General features: G+C 44.6%; 1 protein-coding gene across 28 annotated transcripts in view; it reads left to right on the forward strand.

The window, feature by feature from the left end:
• The window catches only part of Sema6d (semaphorin 6D), a 585,978-nt gene extending 565,089 nt beyond the window's left edge, over nucleotides 1-20,889 (forward strand). For 3 of the 28 annotated variants that reach the window (XM_087652073.1, XM_087652074.1, XM_087652072.1), the window contains 18 exons: nucleotides 6,715-6,875; nucleotides 7,277-7,388; nucleotides 7,934-7,994; nucleotides 8,119-8,181; nucleotides 8,286-8,387; nucleotides 8,622-8,712; nucleotides 9,164-9,283; nucleotides 10,019-10,107; nucleotides 10,801-11,018; nucleotides 11,137-11,268; nucleotides 11,586-11,741; nucleotides 11,827-12,000; nucleotides 12,729-12,869; nucleotides 12,960-13,037; nucleotides 13,390-13,490; nucleotides 13,854-13,910; nucleotides 15,355-15,522; nucleotides 17,169-20,889. In XM_087652073.1, coding sequence (XP_087508199.1) covers nucleotides 6,767-6,875; nucleotides 7,277-7,388; nucleotides 7,934-7,994; nucleotides 8,119-8,181; nucleotides 8,286-8,387; nucleotides 8,622-8,712; nucleotides 9,164-9,283; nucleotides 10,019-10,107; nucleotides 10,801-11,018; nucleotides 11,137-11,268; nucleotides 11,586-11,741; nucleotides 11,827-12,000; nucleotides 12,729-12,869; nucleotides 12,960-13,037; nucleotides 13,390-13,490; nucleotides 13,854-13,910; nucleotides 15,355-15,522; nucleotides 17,169-18,457 — 3,261 coding nt within the window. In that variant the 5' untranslated portion in view covers nucleotides 6,715-6,766 and the 3' untranslated portion in view covers nucleotides 18,458-20,889. 28 annotated transcript variants of the gene reach the window in all.
• Nucleotides 20,890-21,898: the final 1,009 nt, after the last annotated feature.

Consider the following 21,898-nt stretch of genomic DNA (forward strand, 5'->3'; position numbering starts at 1 on the left):
CTGCATATTCGCACATTTCTCTCACATACATACATGCCAGCATGATCTCATATGTTCAAGACATGTGTGCATACACATGCACTGGCACATATGGAAAAAAGACTGACTGCAGGAGTTGGTTAAAGGGTCAGTGTACTTGGAATGAAGCAAGGCACTTAAGAGACTTGAGTATGTCACTGAGAGCAGAAATGAGTGGTATGCAGACTGTCCCTTGTGACTAGAAAGCATACCGCGTCCTTGAAGCAAAACTTTAAGTTTATTAGAGAGTACTCAAGTTTAGAAAACAATCCAGGATCTCCAGAGAGTCTCAACCTGCCATCTGTAGTTGGTGGTCAAGTGTTCTGCTCCTTGCAGCCAAATCAAAACAAACACCTTCCCAGTGTCCCATGCTGTAGGGTAGATCTGGAGATTAATGGCTGCTTGTCCAGGATAGGGCCTTTGAAAGAAGGTTATTGCAGGTAGAGGAGGCTGAAGCATCTGTAGACACATTCAAGAAATGCCTGCTCTTTAATTATAGTGTCTGAGAGGAATGTTGAGACTGGAGAAGAAAGGGCAGTTGGTGGGCTCAAGGTTCTGATGGGAAGAATGAGTTGTGAGCATTAGTTAAGCAAGCATGCTGGCAAGGCAGAGGATGGACCCACCTGGGCCCTGCCTGACTTTTAACTTGATAATTTCTGAGGAGGAGTTACAGGGTGGACTCATGAGCAAAGGAGCCAATAAAATCTTTGAAAGGCTCTAGAAACTAAGATGTCATCAAGCAACACAGTAGAGGAGGAGGCCAACCTCGGGGAGCAAAGACAACGCTGAAGGGGCCAGCGAAGTCCCTGGGAAGAAAGAAGAAGGAAGTTCTTCTTCTAGATCCTGGGTGGGAAGTGTGCAAGGAGCTGAAGTGCTCCCCAGTGACCCACGGCGGTCGTGGGACACAGGTAGGGAAGACACTCAAAACCAATGTGGAAGGGCTAGATTCTAGCTTTCTTTCCTTCTTGGAAGTAAGGGGCTTTCAGAAAGCCAGAGACTATGTACCAGCTTCTATTAATCTGGAAAGTATGGATTTCTATATACTATATATTATATACTATATACTATATACTATATACTATATACTGAGTACTATAAATATAAAAGAGGTTGTTTGACTCTGGGTGAATCCATTTGACTAAAATCTCTGTTTTGCTTTGGGTCTACTAACAGAAAATTTCTTAAGTGTTTGTTTCTATAAACTTTTCTCTCTCTCTCTCTCTCTCTCTCTCTCTCTCTCTCTCTCTCTCTGTGTGTGTGTGTGTGTGTGTGTGTGTGTGTGTGTGTGTGTGTGTGTGTGTGTGTGTGTGTTTGTGTTTAATACTGCCCTCACTGCTCACACAGAATTCTATGCTGGAAATTTATTTTCTTTCTACACTTTTAAAAATCTCATTCTATGGTCTGCTGCCTTCCATCATTTCTATTGGTAAGTCAGCTGTCAGGCCACTCTTGTTCTTTTAAAAATAATACATCTCTTTTAGCTTTTAACCATTTTAAAAAATTGTCTTTGTCTTCAGGATCTAAAGTATAATATGTCTAAGTATAATTTTTTTCTATGTAAAAGTTCTTAGAGGTATTTGTTAAAACTGGGTAACTTAATTTTTGTCAATTTTGAAAAAATAGTATTAAATATGGTCTTATGTATATCAGTGTACACACACACACACACACACACACACACACACACACACACACACACACACACTTTCTTTTTTTTTCTTTTTTTTGGAGCTGGGGACCGAACCCAGGGCCTTGCACTTGGTAGGCAAGCAGTCTACCACTGAGCTAAATCCCCAACCCTCACACACACTTTCTGTTTTACTCTTTACAGTCTTTTAGCTCTCCACATTTCTGTCTGATAACTACCTTTAACTTATTTTCCAGTTCACTAATTATGAAACACAGTTTTTAAGAATTTTTAGTTACATGTAAATTTTGCTGTAAGATTTCCACTTCAGCTTTATGGATTATGCTTCTTTGGTGAAATTCTTGTTGTCATCCTTAGATATCCTTAGATAAAATCAGCCATTTTGCTTGTTTATTTTGAGACAGGCTCTCAATGTTTCCCTGGCTACCTTGTAACTCTAAGTAGACCAGTCTGGCCTCAGATCATGGAGATCCACCTGTCTTTGTCTCTCAAGTGGTGGGGTTAAAGATCCACCTATGTTATTGTTTTCTTTAACATATGCTTGATAACTCCAAAGTATAGTTTATCTGTTTGTTACTTTGTCTCTACATTGGGTTGGAATGTCCAGTAATGGGTGTTTGACACTGAACATTGTATAAAAATATATATTTGGGTGACTGGGTTATGTTACTTTTCTCATAGGTGAAATTACTTGTTGGGTAACAAAATTTTGGGCAATAAAACATCCTTCATATCCCACCCCATATAGGGAACCCACAGTAGAACAAAGTGTGGTTACCACTGAGATCCAACTCGGTGAACCAATGGGTTTTATGGTGAGTGGTTACTTTCAGGAGTAGATATGACTCAAAGACAGCATCACCAAAGCCCACCCCAGCATGGGCGCATAAAAGCCGAGAACCTGGAGCACACCACACAGCCTGTGGACAGCTCAACAAGTTGGATAGTGGCCTTTCCAGGTACCTTAGTTGACCTAAATCTCTTCCAGGTGGAACTTCTTGTCTGAGAGTCTTCTGGGTAGCTTTTCTCCACTCCATCTCTCTTGATGCTGGTCTCTGTTTCCTCAGAGGAAACAGGGAGGGAGGCTGGGAGAGAACTACTGAATCTAGTCAGTTTCAGGGAGTTCTGGAAGCTATCTGTTGTTGTTGTTGTTGTTGTTGTTGTTGTTGTTGTTGTTGGTGGTGGTGGTGGTGGTGGTGGTGGTGGTGGTGGTGGTGGTGGTGGTGATGGTGATGGTTACCTCCCTGTTTGAGGAGTTCCCCTGCAGGATAGGATGTTTTAATCATAGAGGAAACTATGACCTTATCTTTCCTTGAAAACCGGTAGGGTGGAAGAACTCTATGGCTGTCAATCTGGAGGTTAGATTGCTGAAAGTTGTTTTGGATTCTTTGACTCTCCTTCTCTCTGATGCAGATATTGGGGGGCTATAAATGATGGGCTTCTGATACTTACTCATGGCAATCTTTCGTACGTCTGTGTTACTCTTCAGGCTGCCACCGATACTTTTTCTACTTCAGGCCGATTCTGTAGGGTGAAGTCAGGCGTGACTGGAGTTCAGTCTTTGTATCTGCGTCTCCCCCTGTGGACACTGCCACTCAGGCTCTGGGGTCCTGGGAGCTCCTTTTAAGAGCACATTTTTTGACTTAGTGGTTATGTAATGGCCAAAATATGAAAAATCTGCTTATTCTTGTAGTACCATTCTTTTTGCCTGTGAAGAGTAGCCCCACAGAGATCCCCTTTCATTAAGCTGGGGGAATTGGTTCCTCCTCCTAAGCGGAGGGTCAGCACTTCCAAAACTGGACCTTGCCCTAAAGGAAACCCCTGTGGTGAGGGTGAAGGCAGAACAGCCAGCTTTGCAGATGGCTCTGCCTAACAGCATGTGGGGACGGGACAGCCTTCACATCCTTGTTGCCTAATAAGATGAGACAGTAAATTGCAATATTTACTAAAAAGCCACTAGAATTGTGCCGTCAATCAGGTTGTGTAAGATATCTTCTATGAATTTAATCCCCAGAGGGGCCAGTGAGATAGTAAAGGCAATTACTTCTAATTTACATTTGATAGACTGAGTCAACTTGAAGTCCAAACTCAGCGAGTCAACCTCACCGACAAATTTTTAGCTTTTTCTACCCCTCGGTTGACATCCTCTCCCCTGGCTTGTCCGACTCTTGGCTTGCCGGCATCACCTAGCTATCGTCCCGATGCCACTGAGCCCTAGAGTCCTTCAGCCATTCCCTGAGGAACCAGACATGGTGCAATGCATCTCTAATCCCAGCATTTAGGAGGTTGAAATCTGAAGCCAGCCTGGCTGACACAAAGTCTCAGAAATCTTAATAAACGGAAGGATTTCTATGCAGATTAGCCCTTTATTCGGTGCATTTCTCTCATGCATTTTCAGATTCTGTGCGGGCGCACACACACTGACTTACTCCCTGAGCCCTGCTTTGCTATATATAACAACAAATACTTTCCATGTGTGGCAACAACAGCAAAACGGCATCTTTTTTAAATTAAGCTTTCTTTGTAGACAGAAAGCAAATTGGTCCTGGGCTTTATTTATGAAGGATTAGGTGGGCTGTAGGCAGGATATGAGGAGAGGCGATTTATGTGTCAGAGGTGCTGCAGGATGTCACGCCCAGCCACAGCTAAGGGCTAGCTGTGAGTCGGCATGACCTGGCCTCAGTCTCGTGGATGAGGGCTGCTTCCGGTGCTGGGACACAGAGATGCTGATGTGAGCTGTGGAAGAAAGCCTCACAGAGCTTTCTGTTTCTGTGCACGTATTTCCACATTTCTTTAGGAGCGAGTGTTTGAGATCCTTTTTCATGATTCTGGGCAGAAAGAACCAAGTGACTTTCCATCCGGAAGATGCAGTTTGGGACCGCTGCCACAGGCAAACTTGGTGCTTAGAGCACATTAGTCTTTTTCGGCTGCTAGAACTGTCTAGGGTCTGAACAAACAGAAAGCATTGGGAACAAGACAGGGAGAGGCTGCTTGGGAAGATGTGGCAAAGGGATTAAGGGTTCCTTGTTACGGCTGAAAACAACACGAGGGGCAGAAATACTAGGACAAATTAATAAGTCTGGCTGTGGAGTTGGGTTGGTAAAATTCTTAAGAGAAGGTTTGATAAGTAGGTATCAGCTATTAAATTTATTCTATACGTCGTTCTCGAACGTTTTTAAATAGCCTTTTATTTGCAAGAAAAGTTGGAAAAACTACCATCCGTTTTTAGCTCATCTTTTCAGGACCTCGTTCAGACTCTTGAGGTCAACCTGGCAGTCCACAGCGCTAACTTTGCTCAGAATCCACGGTGCGTTTAGTTCATTTTTATCTTGGTGAGAAGACATGCTTTTCCCATATTTTATAAATAAGGAGTCTGATTCTCTTAGAGATTGAAGCCCATTCCCGGCGTCCATTAGCTAGCAGTGATAGAGTCCTGTCCATTCGTAAGCTCGAGTACAGAGTGGTGCTACCACCTTTGCTGCCCCATCCTGCTTTGCGAAGTATTTTTGATTATTAACTTAACTGCTATTACCTATCGACAGAGATCTTATGGAAGCATTCTTCTCTCCATATAAAACTAGGCCTGTGTTTCAAAAGTACATTTTCACTCAGGTATATTTAGCTTCCACTTTAGACAGAAAGAAAATAGTGTGTGCAGTGTGTAGTCACACTTTTGATTCACTGAATGACTGTATTCTTCAGAATACATGGGGGCTAATTGTAACTTGCCGCCATGTTTCTCAGGTATGCAGACAGCGACTATTATATGAACCATTGGCAGCTTTGGTTGTGTAAAGACAGCACTGCTGAAGAACAGCACCCTGGGAATCTCACAATCGTGCCTCTCCTATTGGCCCAGAAAACCCAATTCATTCTTTTTTGCCAACGAGTTGCTAACATTTACAGATCTTTTAACTGTGTTCTCATAGCTTTATTGAGTTATTGATCTACAGTAACTGTACATATTTAATGTGTGATTTAATATCTGTGAAACATAACCTCAATAAAAGTGATGAATACAGCCATTTCTCTCAAAATGTCTCCTTGTAATACCATCTGTTTGAAGGAGAAACACCCATTCATTTCCTCAGTCTGGTTTGGAGCAACGAGTCTGGTCAGGGACTCAGCTGACTGATCTGGACTTCAGCCTTGCCCTAAAGGCACCATGAAAGTCAGAGTGAGTTCCTTCTTTTTGCCAGCCCTTAGTTTTCCCATTTAACAAAGGAAGGTGTTAAGCTTGAAGGTCCCCAAGGTCCCCTATAACTCAAAAAAAAAAAGGAAGAAAAAAGAAAGAAACCAACCCATAAAGCTAAGAGGGCAGTGTACCTAGGGTATTGGCTTGGGTCTGAATGGCTTTATGTTAGAATCTAGGTGTCCCTAGAGGCTGGGTACCAGCTGGCCTACTCTGTCACTCTCTGCTTTACTGATTGGATTTCCACGGAATCGTTTTATTTCTTTTCAATCCCTTTCATCCTAATACAAGGTCACTGACCTCTTTGTCTCCATTGGCCTTCAAAACACCTAATTCGGAAGATAGTTCTGTGACTTGGACGGGGCCAGACGTGCAGCTGGTTCTAGGTGCCAGATCCTCTGTGGTAGCAGTGGTTGAGGACAAGGTCGTCAGCCCTGGCTCTTGGGCCTTTCCTGAGAGGAGGAAACACGTTGTATCTATGTGTTTCAGGACTGGGGGAAGGGATGCAGATTGGAGTTAAATTAAAATTCTGATCCCTCCTTTGCCCACTTCCTTGCCAAGTCAGCAGCCAACACTTCTGTTTGGGGTTCTGGTGATTTTGCTAGGATGACACAGAGTTGCCTCCAGAATTCTGGCAAATGTGCCCAAAGCATCAATATGCTCACCAGGTGCTTCAGGGAGGCCTGGCTCGGCGCTGCCTTTTGTCTGTTCTTGGAGATAACCTGTCTACCACTGCCGGGTCTCTTGATAAATACGGAGCTGTAGAGAGAGGTGGGCAAAAATTTGGACTGGCTACGAGCCAGAACCCAGTTTCACCACAACATAAATGTCTTTCCATGGTGCTTTTGTCTTCCAGGAAGCTAAGTGGGACTTCTGAGGAGGGAGCTCAGATACCTTCTCGGCCAACCATGAGGTTCTTTCTGCTGTGGTTCTGTGTGCTGTTCCTTCTGGTCTCCAGGTTACGGGCCGTCAGCTTCCCTGAGGACGATGAGCCCCTTAACACGGTTGACTACCACTGTAAGTCACCCAAAGCCATTTCCTGCTTACAAAGGAAGCCTTTCGTTTGTCTTTTTCTGTGTCTATTCATTTTCAGCATCAGAGACAAATTTTAAAATGTCTTTACATTGTTTTGCACATTAAATCATCTGCGTCTTTCTCTCGGCTGTGTGGAAACTGAGCCAGTTCTGTTGGGCGCCATCCTGCAGCAGCCCAGGCGTAGGGATTATACATTTTCAGTAAAAACAGAAAAGACCATTTGCTGACAGTTCTCCATCTTTTACTAATTTATATTCAAGACCTTAAGAGAGGAATTTAGTTAAAACCCTTCCTACAAGTACTATATACAGCTAATCAATGCTGTCTATTGATTCTTCAGCTCCGTAATCCTGACTGATGGGTTAGCCCATTTTCACTTGCAGATTCAAGGCAATATCCGGTTTTTAGAGGACGCCCTTCAGGCAACGAATCGCAGCATAGGCTGGACTTTCAGCTGATGTTGAAAATTCGAGACACACTTTATATTGCTGGCAGGTAATTTTCCTTTCGTTGGTTTATTAGATTAAAATTCTTTTCTCTTGTGGTGCTTGCATTAATGTGTCTAGTTCATGAAAAACTAATATGAGATTGTGATCAAACCCTGCAAGTAGCCAAAAATGCTCTCATGGAGAGCATGCTGGGTACCAGGATGGAAGGCAGAGTTAAAGCCTTCAGTGACACATCCAGAAATCATGCATCATTGTTATTTTGTCCCAGAGCAGCAGGGGGTGAGGGGGTGGGGTCATTCTTGATTCTCTCCTAACTTAGAATTTTCAGGCAAATATCAGAAATATGCCTGTGTTTATGCCCAGTCAGTTTGCCCCCAAGCCTGGAGAGAAAAGCTGCACTTGCCCTGGCTGCAGCAATGCACCAGAAGCATCTCCCTAGTGAGGAAGTGCCCTGTTGACTTTGTTCAAGTCACAGAGACGCCAGATGATCTTCAAAACATAGTCACAGCAGATCTGTAGGGATGAAATAAGAAACAGCGTATAGCACTGATGTGTTCACAGGATATGACTGAACTGCCTTGTCTCCAACAGGGATCAAGTCTATACAGTGAACTTAAATGACATCCCCCAAACAGAGGTGATCCCGAGCAAGGTGAGCAGCTAGACACAGAGGGCGAGTGCGCCCTCCCACACTCCCCTGAGCTTCAGTCATGCCCGCCCCCCACTCAGAGTGCATCCGGTTAACACTGAGCTTTGATTTTACTTGATTAATCTAGAAGCTGACATGGAGGTCCAGACAGCAGGATCGAGAAAATTGTGCTATGAAAGGCAAGCATAAAGTGAGTGCAGTGGACGGGTGCCTGCGCAGTCCCTCTTGGTGGCCTCGCCACCATGACATCACCATAGGAGATGTCTGACCGACCTGTAATTATTTTTACTTTAGGATGAATGTCACAACTTCATCAAAGTCTTTGTCCCAAGAAATGATGAGATGGTTTTTGTCTGTGGCACCAACGCTTTCAACCCGATGTGCAGATACTATAGGGTAAGTGTGTTTTACATGATGATACTTTTTTCTCCTCAACTAAAATTTCTTTCACTGGTATGCTGTTAGAGTTGAACCTTCCCCTCTGTAACCCATAGATTTGTCTTATCTCTGTTATGAGAGAATATGAAACAGAATCCCTCAAATAGAAGTTCAATAGAAATAAAGCAATATTGCCTCCAAACAGGTACATTGAACAGATGTGACACAAGCTATTTTTTTTTCCTCTTGCAGTTGAGTACCTTAGAGTATGATGGGGAAGAAATTAGTGGCCTGGCACGGTGCCCGTTTGATGCCCGACAAACCAATGTTGCCCTCTTTGCTGGTGAGAAGCTACAGTGTGTATTGAATATCGCTGATAAATGACATTGACAGTGCAAAGGGAATTTAAAGGAAGACAAAAGCTCACATCTTGGATATATACTTTGACACAAGCATTTCAAAGGGCAAAGCCTAGGAACAAATTATTAAGAAGAATGGGTGAAAAAACAAAAAACAAACAGGTGTATTTCAGTGACTGGTATATGTATTCTTACACGTGGCTCTGTCATTAATTAAGTCTCTGACCCTCAATGCATTGCTTAATTTTTGGTGCTTAGATCCCTCACCTGTAAAATTAGGTAATATCATAGGACAGCCAGTTAGAGGTTGAGGATGAGCGCCAGTGTAGTTTATTGCATAGCTAATGGTGCCAGGTGAAACACTGCAGACGGTAGCCGTGCTAATACTCCATAGGTAATCATGGTTATTTTACCAAATTATAACTTTGGTTTCAGATGGGAAACTGTATTCTGCCACAGTGGCTGATTTCCTGGCCAGTGATGCTGTCATTTACAGAAGCATGGGTGATGGATCGGCCCTCCGCACAATAAAATACGACTCCAAATGGATCAAAGGTACCTAAAGGAGCATTGCCATGGTGTTGGGGGGTGGGGGAGGCATGGTTAGAAAGGTTTAAGTGGGAGCAGCAGCCAAGGCCAACAGGAAGTTCAGAGCATAACTTTGCTCATCTCGAAAAAGCACATGGTGTTTTGCTTATTAAACACGACATTGGCAGGGAACGAACAGACTTGTAGATGTGTCAGGGAATAAGTCCATCCAGGCAGTTATGCAAGTGGCCAAAGCAAAAGTAAACAACTAGACGCCTTGTCTTCGTGTGTCCAGTTGTCTAACTCCAAGTGCTTACAGCAGTACCCCCCATACCACAATGTTACCGTCCCGTACACGGCGCCTCCTTTTGGGGCTTTATTAGTGAGACTCGATGAGTTCATATTTATAGAGTCATCTTGCTCATTAAATTCTGAAAATCAAGGGTTTTTTTAAAATTCTCAATATGAGATTTTCTTCCCTAGTTAAATAGGTTAATGAATAAATCTGTTGAAACAAAGACCTTTGCTGCAGCTCAGTTCCCTGCAGGCCTTTTTTTTTTTTTTTTTTTTTTTTTTTTTTTTTTTTTTTTTTGCAGTCCATTAGCTGACTTGAAAGACTCAGGCTCTTGAAGCTTGAACACACCCATATCGGGACTCCTTACAATCGTGCTCCAAGTGTAGTTATGCAACAGAGCTGGCAGTTGGGGTCTTACACTAATTGAATCGTCCTTTATGAGTGGTTTGTTTTCAATCTCCTTTCAGAACCACACTTTCTTCACGCCATAGAATATGGAAACTATGTCTATTTCTTCTTCAGAGAAATCGCCGTGGAACATAATAACTTAGGCAAGGCAAGTATATGTGCTTGATGTGCACTGTGGACTTAAACTGAATGAAATCCCACCCACTTTGAAAGAGTGACAGGTGCTCTCCTGGGCCGGTTCAAAGCACTCGCTTCAGTGCGTTTAAGGACGAGTCAGGGAACTGGGTTGCTGATGGTACAGCTAACTGCTGGGAAACACCTCACAATGCCCAGAGTGGGAACAGCTGCCTCCTCAGGCTTTCAAAAGCTTTCATATTTTTATTTCTATCACCATAGAAAGTGGAGGCCTTTTTTCCTCTTTAGAAAGCCATTGATAGTCTCATCCTTTCCAGTGTCAAAGGCAGAATGGAAAATGGGAACCCCTGTTCAATTCGGAGTGTTTCTGTGAAAGCCCATGTGCTCCTTAAGTACTGTCGACTCTTCTACGACCACATTCAAGAACTGTGCATTTTATTAGTCATATGAGGAGCAGTAGACGAAGTCAGAGGCAGAAGCACTGGCGTGATTTTCACTCAGCCAGGAAGACAGATAGCTCAGGTCTCGGGGAGCGTGTTTGGCAGCTTGGCAGTACAGGGAGGAGGCGGCTTGTTCCTCTGAGCCAGACATCTCTTTTCCTTTGTTTCCTTTGGTTTCCGTGTGTGTCCCTCCCCTGAGTGGCAGCATTTTGTTCCCCCCCCCCCCGTGCTCACAGTCTCATGGCTCGGTTCTTGTCTCTGTGCAGGCTGTGTACTCCCGAGTGGCCCGCATTTGTAAAAACGACATGGGTGGCTCACAGCGGGTCCTGGAGAAACACTGGACTTCCTTCCTGAAGGCTCGGCTTAACTGCTCAGTCCCTGGAGATTCCTTTTTCTACTTCGATGTTCTGCAGTCCATCACAGACATCATCCAAATCAATGGCATCCCCACCGTGATCGGGGTCTTCACCACGCAGCTCAACAGGTGGGGACAAGCAGAACCCGAGTCCCCGCCACCCCACGGAGGCTCTGTGCTCCCCGTGGGAACTGGGCATGGCCCCCACTGTCATCCTCGTCCTCATGGTTTTCTTCCCCCTTTTCAGCATTCCTGGCTCTGCAGTCTGTGCCTTTAGCATGGACGACATTGAGAAAGTGTTCAAAGGGCGGTTCAAAGAGCAGAAAACCCCAGACTCTGTTTGGACAGCGGTTCCTGAAGACAAAGTACCAAAACCAAGGTAAAGAAAAGACATGAAGGTGTTGGTATTGAACAGCCTCCCTCCCACCAAGAACATTGGAGCCATGTTCTATCTATCTGTCATCCAACTTCCCACCCCAGCAGGCCAATCCTCTGAGACAGGCCTCACAAAGCCAATAAATGTTATCCCTGTGCATGTGGCTGTGCAAAAGCCCATGGAATTCTGGGAAATGGCATCACTCCTCTTGTTTTTCAGCCCCTATTTCCTCTCTCGGCCTCTTCTCAGCAGAATGTGTGCTTACTCCTTAAATCCAGTATGTGAGGGAGAACAATCGAAGGTTTCTGCTTCCTTTTCAGGCCTGGCTGTTGTGCCAAACATGGCCTCGCGGAAGCTTACAAAACCTCCATCGACTTTCCAGATGATACCCTGTCTTTCATCAAGTCCCACCCGCTGATGGACTCCGCTGTCCCACCCATTGCTGATGAGCCCTGGTTCACAAAGACTCGGGTCCGGTGAGACAATAGGCCAGTCTACTCCCACCCATTTCTCTTCCACAGGTCTCCGGATCGGACTGACCTGCCTCTTTTCCTGCTCTAGGTACAGGCTGACAGCCATCGAAGTGGACCGTTCGGCAGGGCCGTACCAAAACTACACAGTCATCTTTGTTGGCTCTGAGGCCGGCGTGGTGCTTAAAGTTTTGGCAAAGACCAGTCCTTTCTCTTTGAACGACAGTGTATTACTCGAAGAGATCGAAGCTTATAACCCAGCCAAGTAAGTATGTTTTGGGAGAACGCTCTTTAGCCCTGCTCAAAAAAATGATGGGTGTCTAGCTTATCTGGCCATTTTTCTTTCAGACTCCTGAATTAGCGATTTTTTTTACATGTTCCATTTGGGTTTTATTTCTTCGTTTATTATTTACCTCCCCCATAGAAGTGCTTTTCAGGATTGTTTGTTTTCCTAAGCCCACTGGGGCCAGGAGGGCGAACAGCTGATGAGTTTAAAAATAAGGCACCCCTCCTTCCTTTCTCACCTGTGAAAACGAGAACATTTTAGCACCGTCTTACCTTGCAGATCTATTTCGGGATGCTGCATGTGGCACAGTTGGTCGTAAGCATGCGCACAGAGAATATTCTCAGAGTTCAGCAAGAGAGTGTGGACGGTTAAAACACATAAGGAGTGAGCGAGGGACGTTGAATACAGGAGACACCCAGAGTCCTCTAGCATGGGAGGATTTAAATGCGTTAGAATGCCATCCTCCTCCTCTCCTAGAATCGAACCAGTCCTTCACAGCCGCAACCCCATTCGAAAGCAATTTTTTTTAAAAAGACCCTTTGTCCAGCTGGAAATGTAACCAGCTACACAAAACCATAGCGCTATATCCCACAATTATAATTTCTCAAATTATAATTTGTTTTGGTTGAGCCGCCAAATTGCACCTCTTACATCGTTGGTGCAGGCTTGACTTCAGTGTATGTCTTCAAAATGTAACCACCAAATAGGTGCAGCGCCGAGAGTGAGGAGGACAGGAAGGTCGTCTCGTTACAGCTGGACAGGGATCACCATGCTTTATACGTGGCCTTCTCCAGCTGCGTGGTCCGCATCCCCCTCAGCCGCTGTGAGCGCTATGGCTCCTGTAAAAAGTAAGCTTCCTTATTCGCTCCTGCTCCCAGGGTGGCTATCCTATGCTGAGGAGGAAAATCTGCATCACGCTTTGTTTGCTTTTTCGGCAGGTCTTGCATTGCATCACGAGACCCGTACTGTGGTTGGTTAAGCCAGGGAGTGTGTGAGAGAGTGACCTTAGGGATGCTGTAAGTACACGAACCACCTAGCCATTTTCTCTCAGGGTATCAACAGCTTAAAAGTATTAAATTCCCAGCTGTACTGCTCTTCCTTTCCTTCCTTTCTTATTCTGGCATGGGGGAAGTTTTTAAAAAGAAGATCTAAAATTTGAGAGGGAAGTGAGGGTTAGGTACAACAACCCTCGAGGGCACTAGACTGTGAAGAGGGAACATCTTATTCTCTTAGGCACCCTAGCTAACCTAACGAGTAACTCGTTGGCAAGTTTGTTGAATTGTTTGCGCGCTCTCTCTCTCTGCTTACTCTCACTAACCAGTCTGTGTTCTTGGCTCTGTCCTGGTTGTCCCTTGTGTCCCTATGAAGGCTGTTAACCGAAGACTTCTTTGCTTTCCATAACCACAGTGCTGGAGGATATGAGCAGGACACCGAGTATGGCAACACGGCCCACCTAGGGGACTGCCACGGTAAGACAGACGCCTCCCTTCCCTCTGGCTGCTGCTCCCGTTGACCATGTTTGCACGCAAACATTATTTTACAACCAGCCTTTATAATGACCAGGGACACATACCGCCTAGCATTTAACTTAAAACTTCGCAAAAGCTGAGCTCTTTGGTCATGGGGGTCCATCAGAACAGATTCTGAGTTTTTCTTTTCCTTCGCCATTTGCACTTTTGTAAACAATCAGTCTAGAGAAAGATAGTGTAACCAGTAGCCTTTCAGTTTGTAGTCTTTTCTTTGGACTTCTTTTCTATTACTTGGAGTTCATAAACTTTTTTGCTCTCTTTCCATTACTCTTCACTGATGACTTGTTCCTTTGATCCCTTTAGAAAGTTTGCCTACTTCAACTACACCAGATTACAAAATATTTGGCGGTCCAACATCTGGTTAGTTTTTTTTAATTTTTTTGAATTAACAGTCTTTTCTTTCCATCGGTTCAGCATTTTCTGCCCCTCTCCCCCCTCCTTTTGCGCAGTTTGGCAGCCCTCCATTTTTCTGCTTTGACTCATAACCCTCTGAAGGTCCTGAAGGATGAGTTCTTACTCAGCCCCTCCACCCGTGTGTACCATGGAATGGTTCATCATTGACCAAGGCACATCCTTAAGAAAAGTCAAATGGGTTGACATAGACTGCATTTCAGTTGCACGCCAGCCGCCCAGCTTCCTTCTCTCGACCCTTTGCATTGTGAATGCTCCCTCTGGCCATCTATATGCCATGGATGACAGAATTGCATAATTTCCCCCTTCTCTCCCCACCACAAGGAATGAACAATACGCATTTTCCAAAAATGTGTATTTCTAAGTTTTAAAGATCCCCTTTGAATGTCTTGTGGCAATCCCAGGAATCTCTGGACGTTGTGTTCTCAGTGGTGTGAAAGAACCTAGCTTCAGTTGAATGAAGCTGGATTTTGATGTACAAAGATTACAGTGGGGTCTTCATGCACATCTGTCTGTGTTTGTTTACCAGTCTCTCTCTGTAACTATTGGATCAGTCTATACTGTGTCTAAAAGCATATGCTTACATGTTCGTGGAAATCTACTAGGTTAAAGCTCGTAATAGACACAGAAAGGTTCGGTTGCTCTTCCAACCATGCTGTGTCTAGGGTTCACATCAGTTTTATCCCTCAGGGGGGAGAAAAGGATGACCTATCTCATGTGTCCCAACATTCTTATTCAGTGTATAAATACCATTGCTTGTGCATGAGTTACTGCTAACTCTTCGGAAGAAACTCCCCAGGCATTTCGGAGAACACAGCAAGGTTTGTGCTTCACTGGGGACGGAGGCTCTCAGTGCATTGAGAAACCTACAAATGGACAGGGGCCTTGGGGAAGCAGAGTGGCTTCTTAGGCAGAACAGGGTTATCAGGTCCAAGATCAAGTGTTTACTTGGACCTGACCAGGTATTTTCTAAATGTAATTCCATTATAGCTTCTCCAGGGAAGGAAAGGGTATAAAGACCCCAGCCATTCACAAAGGTCCTTTGTATGTTACGAGATACAAATAAGTTAAGCGATCCTAACAGCTAGCTGGAGAGGGCCAGAGTCAGCCGAAGTTGGGGCTTGTGTTACATTTCCACGAGGAGGCTTCAGTAGGAATGTCCACCTTCGTGTCTGTTACTTTGGAAAATCTGCATAATGTGTCTTCATTGTCAACCTCTAGTTTTTATCCTTTTGCAAGAAAAAGACTCAGTCTCGTTCCCTCAAGGGGGCTTTTTGCAAAATTCTAGGACAGGGTTTCTGAGAACATGTACTTGACTTTCAAATGCAAGGAAGCAATCAGGAAAGTCTTCTTGACGCTAGCCATGTTAATGGACATCTGTTTGCCACCACAGACATGGAGGTATCCTCATCTTCTGTTACCACTGTGGCAAGTAGCCCAGAAATTACATCTAAAGTGATTGATACCTGGAGACCTAAACTGACGAGCTCCCGGAAATTTGTAGTTCAAGATGACCCAAACACTTCCGATTTTACTGATACTATATCAGGTATCCCAAAGGGTAAGGCCTGGCCAGGCACTTCATCTCTGACTGCGTGGAAACCTGATCCCTAGCCTGGCTCTCAGAGGTGAAACTGAGTAGAACTGCAGTCCCACTGACCACGGTGACTTTGCTGTCCTGTGGTTTAAGTCTGAGTGCATTCCTGCCCAAGCCGTGGCTCCCGAGACAGCCACTCAGACAATCTAATCTGTAGTGGTTTCGCCTGCAGGTGCTGAGAGCCTGCTGAATATCGGAGGATTTTGAGGGTCACCCTCTCGATGTCCAAGGACAAAAGCTCGCAGATGACAAATACCTGCTACCAAACATTCTACCTAGGAGGCTGTCTCAGCCCCTTCTTGCTTCATCTGCAGATGTAATGTGGAAAGATGCGCAGGGTGACAAGTTGTCCAAACGCCACGAGCGGCCAAGTACAGCATAGCATTTGGCTGTAATGACTACATTTAGCCCACAATAGGTGAAGTTAAAAAGCTGTCTAATCAATTTGCTTAGAAGATTTAATACTCTAGGAAAAAACCTATCGATGCCTTTGTGTATAAGCTACGGTATCAGGTTTCCAGCCAGTTCTTATGGCACTGCCTTGTCATTTATGATTTACTTCTGTTGATTTTGTTTTGTTTTGTTTATATTTTCATTGCAAATGATTTTACAATCATTATTTCTGTTTTGATTTCTTCAATAATACCATTTCTTTGTTCTTTTCTCTTCTGGTTCTTCACAATACCATTAAGTTCCACAGTCTTGACAACTGATTGAAACCAACTAATATTCAAGGGCCTTATCACTAACTTAATGCCAGAGAACCTTCCCAATCCCTCTGACTCACTTATTCTGGGAGAGCCGTGTGTATAGCATGTAGCAGACTTGAATACCTCTTCACCTAACATGTCTCTAGTTGATTGTCAGATGTCTGTGGTTGCATTAAATTTTCCAATAATTACAAACTAACTCACTCTTCACTTTCTAGGTCTAACCTAAGTATTTCTCAAATGCCTCCAGATAATTTAAGGATAGTCTTAAACTAATATGTAGCTCATTACTTTCTTATGCTGTCCAGTTTTCTTACATAAGTAGATACTTCATGGGTATTTCATTCCAAGATGAAATTTCAAAACAGAACGTGAAAACCAACGCACAGGCGCATACTCGAACTTAACATTGACCAAGTACTCTCTTTTAGTTCATGACCAGTTACGTCTATGTCCTAGTTAACACAACCGTATTAGCATAGCAATTGGGCGTGATGTGTGTTTCTGTTAATTCGGACGTTTCCTTAACCCCAGCAGCAACTCTTTAATCCCAGTTTAAGAATTAGGTGAGCCTCCTAAGGTACACGTTGTTTTCTGAGCTGTTCTAACTCTGCTTTTTAGATAGAAACTCTTAAAATCCCTAACAACTGCTTGAGAGACTGAGTGAAAGGAGAGAGAAGTATATACCAAGGACTTGGAGGGTGGGGTGGGCAAACATATATGTTTCTGGAAATTTTATTGTGAATTCAGAGGGTGGGATACTGTGAAAGTTTGGTATGTACTCGCTCCTGTAAGCTAGGCATGTGGGAAGTTAGAAGGAAGTGTTGACGCAGTATTAGCCGTTCTATAGCTCATGTTGTTAAGAGCACTCCGTTCAAAGACTTTGCATGTGTGTTGCAGGTGTACGGTGGGAAGTCCAGTCTGGAGATTCCAACCAGATGGTCCACATGAATGTCCTCATCACCTGCGTGTTTGCAGCTTTTGTCTTGGGCGCGTTCATCGCAGGAGTGGCTGTGTACTGCTATCGTGACATGTTTGTTCGGAAGAACAGAAAGATCCATAAAGATGCAGAATCGGCCCAGTCATGCACAGATTCCAGTGGAAGCTTTGCCAAGCTGAATGGTCTCTTTGACAGCCCCGTCAAGGAGTACCAGCAGAACATCGATTCACCCAAACTGTACAGCAACCTGCTGACCAGTCGGAAGGAGCTGCCTCCCAACACTGATCCAAAGTCCATGGCCATGGACCATCGAGGCCAGCCTCCAGAGCTGGCTGCTCTCCCCACGCCAGAGTCCACACCTGTACTCCACCAGAAGACCCTGCAGGCCATGAAGAGCCACTCCGATAAGGCCCATGGCCATGGTGCTTCAAGGAAGGAACACCCCCAGTTTTTTCCTTCTAGTCCTCCACCCCATTCCCCGTTAAGTCACGGGCATATTCCCAGTGCCATCGTTCTTCCAAACGCCACTCATGATTACAACACATCCTTCTCAAACTCTAACGCTCACAAAGCCGAAAAGAAGCTTCAGAACGTTGATCACCCTCTCACAAAGTCATCCAGTAAGAGGGAACACCGGCGCTCTGTGGACTCCAGAAACACCCTCAATGATCTCTTGAAGCATCTCAATGACCCAAACAGTAACGCCAAAGCCATCATGGGAGAAATCCACATGGCCCATCAGACCCTCATGCTGGACCCAGCGGGACCAATGTCTGAGGTCCCACCCAAGGTTCCTAACCGGGAGGCATCCCTATACTCCCCCCCCTCAACACTCCCCAGAAATAGTCCAACCAAGAGAGTAGATGTCCCCACCACTCCTGGGGTCCCAATGACTTCTCTGGAAAGACAAAGGGGTTATCACAAAAACTCCTCCCAGAGGCACTCTATATCTGCCGTGCCTAAAAACTTAAACTCACCAAACGGTGTTTTGTTATCTAGACAGCCGAGTATGAACCGTGGAGGATATATGCCCACCCCAACAGGGGCGAAGGTGGACTATATTCAGGGGACACCGGTGAGTGTCCATCTGCAGCCCTCCCTCTCCAGACAGAGCAGCTACACCAGTAATGGTACCCTACCCAGGACGGGACTAAAGAGGACACCATCCTTAAAACCTGATGTGCCACCAAAGCCTTCCTTTGTTCCTCAAACCACATCTGTCAGACCACTGAACAAATACACTTACTAGGCCTCAAGTGTGCTATTCCTGTGTGGCTTTATCCTGTCCCTGCTGTTTCGAGGAAGCTGTGAGGGTACCTTAAGACGAGATACCTGCTTGTGTTTTAAGAGAAACAAGTAGCCAAAGAAACTCTGTAACTTTGGTAACACCAGAACTTGCCACATGTAGCTACTACAGCAAGGCTTCTGTGTACTTGCGGGAAAGGAAGGGAGGTCCTGCTCATTCCACGTCTTTTGTTTGAAGCCGAAGGGCTGTGTAGCCCGGAAGGGCTCCCTTCGCCAGTGTGAAGAACTGACACAGTGCTCAGAAGACCTGAGCCAACACTTGAAATGGGTTCAGTGTAGACTGCCGTTCAGCGTGGTCTTCCCATTAAATGTGAACATTTCAATATGTATGCATTCACCTTGCCTCTTGCACAAATGTCAAAATGGAAAGATGGGAATGTCTCAAAACAAAACGAGCTTGGAGATTGCCAAGCAGTTTGCTGAAAATTCAATCTTTGGCCCAAACTGTAGCATTTTTTTTTCTGAGTGTGGCACTGTTTTTTTTTTTAATGCCACCAACAAACTGTTTAGAGGTGTGTGTGTGTGTGTGTGTGTGTGTGTGTGTGTGTGTGAGAGAGAGAGAGAGAGAGAGAGAGAGAGAGAGAGAGAGAGAGAGATATTTAGGTGCCCATAGCATCTTTTCTACTTTGGAGTGGTTTACAGTAAGCATGGCTGAACAAGAACTAAAGTCCTCCCACACCAGTCCATTGAGTTTGCCTCCCTTAAGAAATAGTCAAGGCTTCTTTGACTGTCAAGTGATGAACATAACCTATGTGATACCCAATGTCAGAACATTTAAGTGTTCTAAGTAATTTTGTGCTGCTATCCATCAGAACGTCTATTCCAGTCTTGCCAGCTTAAGAAGTTAGAGGAATGAAGAGGTATCCTTGATGTATCTACCAGTATTCAGTAGTAACATTTACCTGTCCACTGTGAATTAAAGCCTGAGGCACGCTACTCATCCTTGGACACACTTAGAAGCATTTATTTTGATTGTGTTATTTTATTTTCCATATAGAAAAACTTTTCCTCTCTTAAATCCTCTTACCCCCAACCCCCAAGGGGCAAGAGAAGGCCAAAACTAGGACAAAAGAAAGAGACAGATAGCAAAGACAGACAATTGGCTTAGCATGAAGGGTCTATAAAGCTCTCCGTGGTCCTGTCCTCCCTCTGTGTTGTGTTCTGTGAGGATTTTCTCCTGAGTCATGCAGGCAATGACAGTGAACTGTAAATACCACATGTGAGTTTACCTGGATCTGTGCATTTTGTGCCTTATTCACGAGAGTGGTAGAAGTCCCTCGGTATGCTGAGTGTTTCCGCTACAGAGCGTCATTTCCCATGTGCCACTTGTAAGTGTTTTGCAGCCAGCACCTGAAGATTTCTTACAGTCATAAAGCAACCTAGAGCGACTTGTTGTTGAACAACGCCGCCCCCCTCCCTCCAGGATCAGAAGCAGCACCCACCCTTTGCCATGACAAACATTCCACCCCTGCTGTTCTGATAATGTGCAGTCAGATGAGGGTTCCCAGGGAACGTGGCACCTGTGGAAACCATGTCGAGTCATTTCTATGTAGCTTGGCAGAGCCCACTGACGGCTGAAGGTGTGTTACCTACTGATAGCTTTGGTTAACTCACTGCTCGTCCACCCAGTCATTTACCCAACCTAATCTAGAAATTTCCACAGCCAAGGAAGGCCCCTGACCCAATCGGGCAAAGTCCAGGCGATATCTTGGGACAGTGACGACGGTATGCATTACCTGGGGGAGGACGGGGTACAAAACACCAGATCATTTTTATACAGGATGTAGAATACTGATGCAGTTGATCTTTTCCTTCAAGAACATGCTTTTCTATTGGGAAAAAAAAATGATTCCCTGTGATCTCTTGTAAGCTCTAAAGCTGAAACACTTCAGCTTTGCAACTAAAAATATTACAGTTTAATAATCAATTAAACCAACCCACAATAAGCACTACACATCTGCCACCCACCACCTTGTTCGCATTCTCCTTACCAATATTAATCCCAGCGTGGTAACTCTGTGTGACGCCCCTCCCCTGATAACATTTTGTAACATTGTGCTGCCTTAGAGTTTGTACTGTGAGTTCTATCAGTATTTATGTTGAAATTTCTAACATGGATTCTAGTCTCTATTCTGTTAATTTAATTTTAAATGCTTTATCCATTTGTGCAAAGGTAAACACAGATTGTATCTTTTTTAATGGTACGGCATAAAAAAAAAATAACCCTGAAGTGAAGTGGCTCTATACTGTTTTATAGAGTCCTTTAACGTGTATAGATATCTTGTAAACTTGTATTGTGGATGTGTAAATAATATGTACTTTGGGTTTTTAACACCGCATGTAAAGTCAAAATAAAATATCCAAGTCATTACATCATCCTGCCTTTCGACATTATGCGTGGGTTTATACGGCATCGTGCTTTTATGATAGTCATGCTGTATTTATTTCAAAGTCTAAGAACATATTCTTCCCTTGAAATCTTGTTTACCTCGTCACATTATGCTCCATTCTCTCCTTGGAAGACTATTGTTTAAGACCGGAGCCAGAAATAAGACAGGCAGTTCAGAAAGCCCCATGATCATATAGCCCTGTGTCCACAGCCAAATGCTTATCTTGGGCTTTGATTGAATTAAAGAGAGATTTAGAGTTTCCACCTTCTGGGCTGGGGAGATGGCTCAGTGGGTAGAATGCTTGATGTGTACTCATGAGGACCAGAGTCTGAACCCCAGCAGTTTGAACTTAGCCCAGTAGCACTCCATCAGACCAGAGCTCCCAACTGAGAGGGAGAGGAGAACCCCCAAACAGACGGACTCTTCTAGTGTAGACTGGTGAGCAAGAGACCATGCCTCAATCATAGTGGAAGATGCACCACCTGTAGCCATGATTGTTCTCTGAACTCCACACATGCACCGTGGCATGCATGCATCTACACACAACATGCTCACACATACACACAACACACAAAGATACCACGCAAAGAATTCATGATTTATAACATAAATGTACTTTTAGTTCAGAATTGTAACTGGCAAACTGTTCTTGCTGTTTGATATATCGAAGGCTTCCACCCCACTGCATAGAAAGTGGAAGTAGGATTCTGTGGCATTTCCCTTAGTATGTACCTGGCTGGGGGGCGGGGGGAGGAGCGGTAAGGGTGAGCCACCAATGGCCCTTACGGGTGGGCACAAAGTCATCTCTGATACAGTGGTCATATTGCCTCTGCCTGTTTCGTTCCAATGGCTTCTCCTGGCCAAAGCCTACCTGCAGCTCTTCTAAGGCCTTTGTAGGAAAACCTCAGTAGCATCTTAGGCTACAGTGTCTTGGAGCAGCAGACACTGACATAGCCCATCAAGGGCTTCACCCTTTTCATGGTGTTCACTGATAT

Source organism: Rattus norvegicus, chromosome 3, assembly GCF_021556685.1.
Source record: "Rattus norvegicus strain SHRSP/BbbUtx chromosome 3, alternate assembly SHRSP_T2T, whole genome shotgun sequence".
NCBI classification, from domain to species: domain Eukaryota; kingdom Metazoa; phylum Chordata; class Mammalia; order Rodentia; family Muridae; genus Rattus; species Rattus norvegicus.